Source organism: Sardina pilchardus, chromosome 7 (assembly GCF_963854185.1).
Source record: "Sardina pilchardus chromosome 7, fSarPil1.1, whole genome shotgun sequence".
Classification (NCBI taxonomy): domain Eukaryota; kingdom Metazoa; phylum Chordata; class Actinopteri; order Clupeiformes; family Clupeidae; genus Sardina; species Sardina pilchardus.
The window spans coordinates 10,364,110-10,374,109 of record NC_085000.1 but is presented as its reverse complement, the minus strand read 5'-3'; the positions used below and the strand labels follow the sequence as shown (position 1 = coordinate 10,374,109).

The window sequence follows — 10,000 nt, the reverse complement described above, 5'->3', positions numbered from 1 at the left end:
GCAGTGTGTGTGTGTAGCTGTGTGTGTGTTTTTGTAAGTGAACTTCACCTGCAGGGAAAACCGTGTTTTGAGGGGAATTTTCCATCTTCTGTGAAGCCTAAGTAATGAGGTGTGTGTATGTGTAGTGTTTCTCCTGGGTGTGTGTGTAGTGCTTCTCCTGGGTGTGTGTGTAATGCACAGTGACAGGAGCAGCTCTATGAGCGGAGAGAGAGGCCCTGTAGGTGAAGGACCCCCACCGCCCTCTCTCTCTTCTCTGCACTCGTCATCCATCCATCCATCCTCTTCCCTCCCTCTCTCTGTCTGTATCTCTCTATTTCCCCTTTCCTCCTTCTCATCCCCCATCCCACCCTTCTTTCATCTCCTCTAATCTGTCTATCCTGCCCTCTTTTTCCTCTCTTATGGTATCTGTCTCTCTCTCTCTCTCTGTCTCTCTCTCTCTGTCTGTCTGTCTCACTCACTCATTCATTCATTCACACACACACACACACACACACACACACACACACACACACACATACACACTAAGATGCACACACACACACACACACACTCTCACACATCATCTTTCCCTTCCCCTCTGAGTGCACTCACCTGGAAATGAAACGTGTGTGTGTGTGTGTGTGTGTGTGTGTGTGTGTGCACGTATAAGCACGCATATGCACGCATGTGTGGGCATCTGCGTGTTTTTAGTGCGTGTGCATGTGCTAACATTTGTACATATGAACGTTTACGGACGGCTGGGCTTCAAGCTGCATCTTTTGCTGATAGAAGCAAACACTGTGCTGGAGCTCTAGCCAGAGACTACCCAAACACACACACACACACACACACACACACACACACACACACACACACACACACACACACACACACACACACACACAAACACCCTCCCTGCTGTGCCTACCCCCCTCCCCCTGTGGAATTGAGGCACTGATTGGATCTGCTGGATCAGTACCAGAGGACCGCACAAGTCTGGGCCCAATACCAGCTTGGCCCAAGAAGAGAAAAAAGTGTGTTTGTGTGTGTGTGTATGTGTGTGTGTGTGTGTTCATGTTCAGAGAGATGACAGGAGCACTTGACTTTTCTTTTTTTTTGTAAGCGAATAGAACAGGGAGGCTTTTAAGCGAGCACTTCTGTGAAGCAGCACTCCAGGAAGTTGTCCATGTCCTGATTGTGTCTGAGCATCTGTCCCCCTCCAGTCTCTCCTCCCTCTCCCCTTCTTCCGCTCCGCCTCGTCTCCGGGAGAGTCAAGCTGCTCCCTCCGCTACCCTCCAGAAACCGATGCAATGGAATCTCAGTGCACATGTAGGCTAGCACTTTATTATCCGCTGGTGTAGTCCAATGGAATCTCAGTGCACATGTAGGCTAGCACTTTATTATCCGCTGGTGTAGTCCAATGGAATCTCAGTGCACATGTAGGCTAGCACTTTGTTATTCGCTGATATAGTCTGTGTGGGTCTGTGTTCTGGAGTGGGCGTGGTGGAGAGGTATGTTCCCGTTGTGCCCTGCAGAGAGGCAGTCTGGTGTCAGGCCTTGTCAGATTGTCTGTCTGTCTCCATATCCCCCATTCTGTCTCTCTCTCTTTGGGCAGGTTGTTTTCGATATATGACGCTGTTCTGTGAGCTCTGTATGTGGTTTTATTTGAGGCTGTTCCACTCTCTGGGCCAGATGTACATTTGTGAGCGCAACGTTATCAGCGCCATGGCTAACTCGCCGAAACCGCACATTCCACACACTTAGCGTCAAATGTATCGAACCCGGTTAAACTGCGCCTTTCTCCGCCCCTATACGGCAATTAACAAAGGTTAACAACTTAACACCGAAAGTTAAGGTTGCATTTGATATAGTACAAAGACGCAAAACTGGTGGTCTAATTAGCTATTCTGTTGTCTTTGAAAGGTTCTGTTATAGATGCATTTAACAGCACACCGCATTAACAGCTGCTTTTAAAAGGCGGAAATATTTAGGTGAAAATAGACATGTGCTTCCATGGGTAGTTTTAGTACATACTAAAAATGGGAATGGGAATACATCATTTTTCAACACGAAACTCCCACTCTCACCTGACACTCCTATGAATGCATATGCATGAGACGGGAAAGCGCAATTTGACATTTTTAGCTCCCGCGACAGGCAGTCTGCGCCTTCACCTCAGTGCGGCCTGTTTGTACGTAAACCTTGGCATACCTGAAGTGGGCGCAAAAGTGTTAGCACATCTTGCCTCAATGCTTTTATTTTGTAGTATTTAAAGCCCTTATACTGTCTTAAAGGTGTAATAATGGTGTGATAAGTTTCCCTGTCTCTCTGTCTCACTCTGTCTTTCTCAGGTCTACTTCAAATGTATTTTTGGCATGACCATGACATCTCTCTCTCTCTCTCTCTGTCTCTCTCTCTCTCTCTCTCTCTCTCCTTCTCTCTCTCTCTCTCAGGAGGAGGAAATGTTTCGCCCCAACATGTTTTTCCTGTTGCTCTTGCCCCCCATCATCTTTGAGTCTGGGTATTCGCTACACAAGGTGAGCCGAGGACTTGGTCTGCATGTGTTTGAGTTTGTATCTGTGATCTGACTTTGCTTGTGTGTGTGTGTGTATGTGTGTGTGTGTGTGTTTCCTACCCAAAGTTGTAATGCCTCTTCCTCATCCTGACTCTTTGTTCTCCTGCGCGTCCCCCCCCCAGGGAAACTTCTTCCAGAACATTGGCTCCATTACGCTGTTCGCCGTGTTTGGGACCGCCATCTCTGCCTTCATTGTGGGAGGTGGAATTTATTTCCTGGGCCAGGTGAGCTCACAAGCACACAGCCCCAGCACAACCTAACGCTAGAGCTGATGAGTTTTGAGTTGGTATGTTCCCATTGATATTTGGCAACAATGTCTTTTCTGGAGAAATTGGCATCACCAGTTGGCAAATCGGCATGATTATTCAATCTGAATTTATGGACCTGGTTATGTGGTTGCCTAGAAGCATTGATAAAAATATTTCCCCATGTCTCATCACCCTAAGAGTTTAACCATATTTCAAGAAGGCCACAGAAAAGAACATGTTAATGAGATCACTTTTTAGTTTACAAGCGCTTTTGCACACCTCTTTTGTGGGGACAGGTGCATTGGAATAGGTTAACCTGTAATACTTAAAAGAGAGAATCCCACACTCTGTCCATTACACATGCAAACATTTATTCACAGTATTCAAAACTTTTCAACCATCTTTTAAATGAGTTCATTTTTTAACATTTTATCCCTTCTCCATTTCTTTCACAGGCAGATGTGATCTACAAGATGACCATGACTGACAGGTGATTTGTGAATGGATGAATTCAGGAGTGCATGACTTCATTCACACATCTGTGAATTCAGGTGTAATGGAATTAATACATGTGTGACTGAGTGACTGAGTGAGTGAGTGAGTGAGTGAGTGAGTGAGTGAGTGAGTGAGTGAGTGAGTGAGTGAGTGAGTGACTGAGTGACTGAGTGACTTGAGTGACTTGAGTGACTTGAGTGACTTGAGTGACTTGAGTGACTTGAGTGAGTCATTATATCCTACTTGCAGACACACTCAAGTTCCAGGTTTGTGAAGACACACACACACACACACACACATACTAACTTTCTAGCAGACCAGTGGGAATGTTAGCGTCTCTAGTCCTTGTTATTTTTCAATGTGAAGCTTAGCAGAAAATGTGCCAATTGTGGCAAACTGTGCCAAGGTCATGCAAAGAGATTATGAGGACTACTGCACCAATGTCTGCCTCCAGTGAGCTGCAAGTCACCCAGGAGAAAGCATGCTGGTTATAGGCAAAACTTAATAAGAATGCCCTGCTGATGCTAACTGTACATAATGTATCCTGTATGTGTGTGTTTGTTTGTGTGCTGCTATTATTACAGTAATTTGACTATGTATTAGCTGCATTGTGTATAAGCCGCAGGACAGTGTTTTATGCAAGTTGAAAGAAACAGAACCATATCAAATTCATATTAATTCCCCTTGTGTATTAACCTCATAGCTGAAGAAATTTGGCAAAATCAATGTATACGCCGCGGCTAATAGTTAGAAAATTACAGTATAGATAATATATTTAACGTGTGTGTGTGTGTGTGTGTGTGCTTATGTATGGTATTATAATTTCTCTGGTCTGTAGTTTTGCCTTTGGATCGCTAATCTCAGCAGTGGACCCTGTAGCCACCATTGCAATCTTCAACGCCCTCAATGTGGACCCTGTGCTCAACATGCTGGTGTTTGGAGAGAGCATCCTCAACGACGCCGTCTCCATCGTCCTCACCAAGTAAGACCTCTCTCTCTCTCTCTCTCTCCCTCTCTCTCTCTCTCTCTCTCTCTCTCTCTCTCTCTCTCTGTCTCTGTTTTAAGTATGTTATCTGTATTGAAATATTCTCTCTCTCTCTATCTCTGTTTTAAGTATGTTATCTGTATTGAAATATTCTCTCTCTCTCTCTCTCTCTCTCTCTCTCTCTCACACACACACACACACACACACTTCCCTTGCCCTGCGACCTGTTCTCCTCACTTCACGTTCTAACTAATCCCTCTCTTATCTCCACTCCACTATCTTTGTTTCAGTTTTCCATTTAGAACACATACACTTGCATATGTATGCACACCCACACACACACACACAGACACAAACACCTACACGCGCGCACACACACACTAGTGTTGCACGATATACCGATACTAGAAAGGTATCACGATGCCTTAACGCAAAAAACGATACGATTTCCGACGTTTTTAATATCGATACTTTATTAAAAATAACTTTACGTGTCTGTGCAAGAAGCTGCTCCAACTATCAGTCATGCTCCTTGAACGCAGAGGCTAGTGGGCGTGGCTAACTTTCCCCTCTAACACGCAGCCACAGTGTGTGCACGCAGCAGGCTGTGAGTGAGTGAGAGGGAGAGAGATGGCTACAGGTTCAGGAGCGCCTGCCGACCGTCCTCGGCTTGCTGATCAAATAGACGGGCGAACTGAAGTCTGGAGCTATTTCGCATGTGTCGACAGTGAAGGCAAGCCCACAGACACAAGAGATGTAAACAAAAGCATGCATGCAACGTCCAACTTCACACAGCACCTTGCGGACAGACATCCCGACCTTTACAACGAATTCAAAGACCGAGAGGTCAGCGAATGTGATTGGAAACACCATGATCAGCCCCAATCTTATCCACAAACTATAGTGAAACGAGTGTGGAGTATCCTGTAGGCTAGTTAGAAAACTATTTTTTCAACACTGAATTTTGACGAGGCATAACGACCGTAAGCATAGAAACCTCCTTGACGGAGGTAATGTTTTCATTGGGGTTTGCTGTTTGTCTGTCTGTTTGCAAGATGACTCAATGTTCACGCTGATAATTGTAACTTTAGCATAACTTGCAAACGATCTATTTAACATTCAATCAGTTCTGGTAATATTTATCATGGCATGTCGTCTGCCTTTTTTATTATTTCTTAGATATGAGCTAGGCTACAAACTCTCTAGAGCCCATAGCCAGAATGTATAGAGTCCAAACATTAATTTCAGCAGGCTAGACCTCATGTAGGCGTCATCAGATGGCCCACTGAGTAGTAGGCTAACTTGCTTATAATTTTAACACTTGTAATTTGTGACAAACAATAAAAAAAACTATGGACTAAAAAATAATGAACGTGCGGTGACTTTATGATGAGCCCAGAATTGACCTGCACACTAGTGTATTAAATTAAACTCACATTTCTCTACACCTGGTGGAGGTTTGCGTCCTACTGAGCATATTGTCTGGATATAACAATTATTAATTATGGTCTCTGAAAGTCAGACAATCAAACTCATGAAATATTAAAGTAGGCTAACTTGTCCACTCCCTTTACAGGAAATGTTAAAGAAAAGTGGCCGGCAAATATGTTAACAAACAAGAGATTATGCTAATACTATACTGGGGAATAATAATTATTATTTTTATTAGTGTAATTTGCTAAAAAAAAAAAAAAAAAAAAAAAAAAAAACGGACAGGAACAAGCTGGTTAAAGTGAAACCGAACCAGACCATTTTTGATCTTTTTTTCAGATATTTTAGAATTTCACCGTGGTATCGGTTCAGTATCGTCTATCGAGGTATTTATGGCAGGTATCGAATCGAAGTCATAATTTTGGTATCGTGACAACACTAACACACACACACACAACACACACACACACACACACACACAAGCACGTAAACGCAGATGGACACGCTCAAACACACTCCATTGCTCCCTTGCATACATCTGCATACATTGGTATTTGCATTTGCTTTTTGTTTGGTAGATGTTATTTTCTGGGGCAACAAGGTAAGACTAGCCACACACACACACATACACACACACACACACACACACACACATACATCGGTCAGACCAGCGAGCAACATTCCTGTACCTCACCCATGTATTGTAAATGTCACTTTCTCCTCTGTTATGGTTCAGCATTTGCCCTTTTGTTTCCGCTCTTCTTGCCCTTTTTTGTTCACTCACTCCTTTCTCACTTCATCTCTCCCTCCATCTATTCCCTTCCTCTTTCATAATCTTTCTTTCTCTCTTTTTTGAAATGGGAAAGGTTACCCTTTAACCCTTAATGCCCTACCCTTTATGCCTTAGGCCTACTTAGTGTTAGCATTAGCTTGCTACCCCAGCGCAGATTACCTTCATGCTGCTGAACGCTCCACATACCACAGGCTGGCCACCACTCAGTGGCCTGCAGGCTTTAAAATAGGAACGTTAGCGTTAGCGTCAGCGCCCTGCTCTAACACAGGCTTCCTGTATTGGTGTCGCTAGCAGTTGAAAACATTCAAGAATTAGCACATAGAGTCTGAACGGTTCTCAAAAATGCCCATTTTGCCTGCCCTTGCTGCTCACTTTTGATAAATGAATCCACCGACTCTAGCGTATTTGCACCACATTTACTGATCGAATGATATGGACAATACTATTTTGACAATTAAAGGACAGTTGCTATCTTGACTTTTCTGTTGAAATGTATAGCCTAGCTTGTGGCGTTTCAGATAGCAAGATGGTTCATGTTATGCTTAGCTTAAGGAAAACTAATAATTGAAGACTCACTAATTTGATTCTACAAAGACAAAGTAGGCCTACAGGCCAGCACTCTGCTCCAGACTGCTCCAAGCAGCTCCAAACTGTAGGCTAGTGAATGCAGGGCAGGCTGATAGCTAACCTGAATTTGTAAATGAAGAGAGCAGCATAACTCCAACACCTCTTTGTCCTTGTTGCCTTTATGTTTTCCTTCTAACCATGACATGCATGCCCAACCCTGGAACTGGCTGTGTTTTAATGTGTTATGAGAAGGTAATGTTCAAATTAGATCTGTTGCATGAATGAGAGTGACAGGACCCTCGTGTCCTGCTTGTATATGTTTGATCAATTGGTCCATCTCATCTCAAGGTTTCAGTGCACGGAATAATGGTATCATACTTGTTAGTCAACTTTGCAAAAAATAAACAACACTCAAAACATTAAGCCCCAGCACAATTGGCTGGCGATGCTTCTGGCTTCCTGTACGCTGTTGCATAATCAGTTTAATGTAATGTTAGACAGGACCCTCTGTGCCCTGTTAGCATTAGCGTCAGGTCTCTGCCCCATCATACATACAGACGGCATCTCATCATAATTGTGGTTACCGCCCCCAGTTACCGTGGTTACCATGGCTTAAACACCCCCTGTGGGGGAAAACATTTGTGTTCTGCTAGCAAGTTAGCCCATTGACTTTCATGTGTGATGTTAGCATGTTTTCCCCCACAGAGGGGGAGGCAACCTTCTAACCGTCTGTATCTATAGACTGCTTCCATACCTCTGTGGACTGTGTCCAGAACCTGTAAGGCTAGTTAGCAAGCATTCACTTTAGCTTCCCATTCATTTGCATTAGCTGTTCACTCAAGCTCAGGCAACGCTTATGCTATTGAGCTCTCTGAGGCCTACCGGCTACATACAGCCCAGGAGCCTGAACCGCAGGCTTTACCACGTTTGAATCAACTTAAACTGGCCTTCCCAGTCACAACCTGGTCTGTGGAGACAAGAGAGAATCAGAGTCTGTTGATACAAAGGCACCGTGTTGACCATTTTGATTGCAGCTCTCAGTATAATTGCCACTGAGGTGGTATTTCATGGAACACCACCTCAGTGGAATAACTTGGAATGTGGTTGTTATCACACAGCCGATGCCGTTTGTAGTGTGTGTAGTGTTTCCTGGTAAGTGTGCAGTGTGTGCAAAGTCTCCTAGTAAGTGTGTAGAGTTTCCTAGTAACATAAGTGTGTAGGGTGTATGAGTTTCCTGGTAAGTCTGTAGTGTGTGTCTGGTAAGTTCCTGGTAAGTGTGTAGTGTGTGTGGAGTGTCCTGGTAAGTCCACACTGTCTGCCTTGCGTAAGCGGTGTTGCTTCATTAGATGCGGGCAGACTGGTCAGGCTGGACGGCCGAGTCAGGCCTGGAGGCTTGTCTGGCCTTCCTTCCTCCCCCATGCCCAAGGCGAGCGCTCACCCCTGGCTCTCTCGATGATTGGCTCCATGACTCTTTGAACTGGTCTGATTCTAGACCGCTGGTTTAATCTATTTGGGGCTTTAACATGCACACCTCTTTGGTCTCTCTCTCTCTCACACACACACACACAAGCACACAGATATCGATGGAAAGCAGCATGCTTTCTTTGCCTTTTGTTTGGTTAATGTCACTAAGGGTTGAACGTGTGTGTGTGTGTGTGTGTGTGTGTGTGTGTGTGTGTGTGTGTGTGTGTGTGTGTGTGTGTGTGTGTGTGTGTGTGTGTGTGTGTGTGTGTGTGTGTGTGTGTGTGTGTGTGTGTGTGTGTGTGTGTGTGTGTGTGCACGCAAGTTTGTGCTTGCTGGAGTGCATGTGTTTGTATACATATGCAAACATGTGTGTGTGTGTGTGTGTGTGTGTGTGTGTGTGTGTAAAGGTCTGGGAGTGTGCATGCAGGTATGTGTGGTGTTTTTTGCAAGTTTCTGCTTGCCCGTGTGTGTGTGTGTGTGTGTGTGTGTGTGTGTGTGTGTGCACACCCTGTAGTACTAACACCCTTGGCTAATTTACACAGCACTCATAACACACACCCCTTGGCTGCCCTGCCTGCTGGCTCTGAGGGGAACGCGCTGCTCATCCATAATGAATGGGCCCTGGTGCAGCGGCGCTTTGCTGCTGTTAGCGCCCGCCGCTCTAGCTGTAGCCATAGCCGTAGCCGTAGCCTTCCCGTTTCCCCGCCCCAATAACCATTCCTCGGTTCCTGGAGAGCATCTTCTCCAGTTCCGGTCTCGCATTGTCTGTCCACACGGACACCCGATGCACTGCTCTCTACCAACATACACACACACATACACACACACACACATACGTACACACCCCTGGTTTCCAAACAGCAACGGTCAGGCCACTCCTAACATGACTTATTCATGCACTAGTTCACCCACACTTGAGTGCCTGAAGCATGGCATCGTCATCAGTAACAGCAGCAGCGGCGACAGCAGTAGTTGAGGCTTGGGGAAACGTGTGTGTGTGTGTGTGTGTGTGTGTGTGTGTGTGTGTGTGTGTGTGTGTGTGTGTGTGTGTGTGTGTGTGTGTGTGTGTGTGTGTGTGTGTGTGTGTGTGTGTGTGTGTGTGTGTGTGTGTGTGTGTGTGTGTGTGTGTGTGTGTGTGTGTGTGTGTCTACACTGTCACATGGGTGACATATTCTTTGTTGAGTTCTCTGGGAAACATGCATACATACCTTGTTCCTCAGTGTATTTACTTAGATGTGATGGTAGCTTGAGAAATGATTCGTCAGATAGAAAGATATTTTATTGATCGCTACGGGGAAATTTAAGACTTGACGTGTTATCTTATCTAATGCTCTATATTGGCATGTCAGACATGATACTATTTTGCCTTGCCTTGATGAGATAACTTGTAAGAGCAGAATGTTGTGGAACGGGTTTATCGGGCATTGCCTGAGGTGTGTCAGTCTCATGTTTGTAGGCTGTCT

General features: G+C 45.0%; 1 protein-coding gene across 2 annotated transcripts in view; it reads left to right on the top strand.

Annotated features, from left to right (window-relative positions):
- Window positions 1-10,000, top strand: part of slc9a8 (solute carrier family 9 member 8) — a 36,830-nt gene that overhangs the window by 14,668 nt on the left and 12,162 nt on the right. For both annotated transcript variants that reach the window (XM_062540704.1, XM_062540703.1), the window contains exons 5-8: window positions 2,433-2,516; window positions 2,677-2,778; window positions 3,258-3,292; window positions 4,136-4,279. In XM_062540704.1, the coding sequence (XP_062396688.1) occupies window positions 2,433-2,516; window positions 2,677-2,778; window positions 3,258-3,292; window positions 4,136-4,279 (365 nt within the window). The remainder of the gene's footprint in view (window positions 1-2,432; window positions 2,517-2,676; window positions 2,779-3,257; window positions 3,293-4,135; window positions 4,280-10,000) is intronic.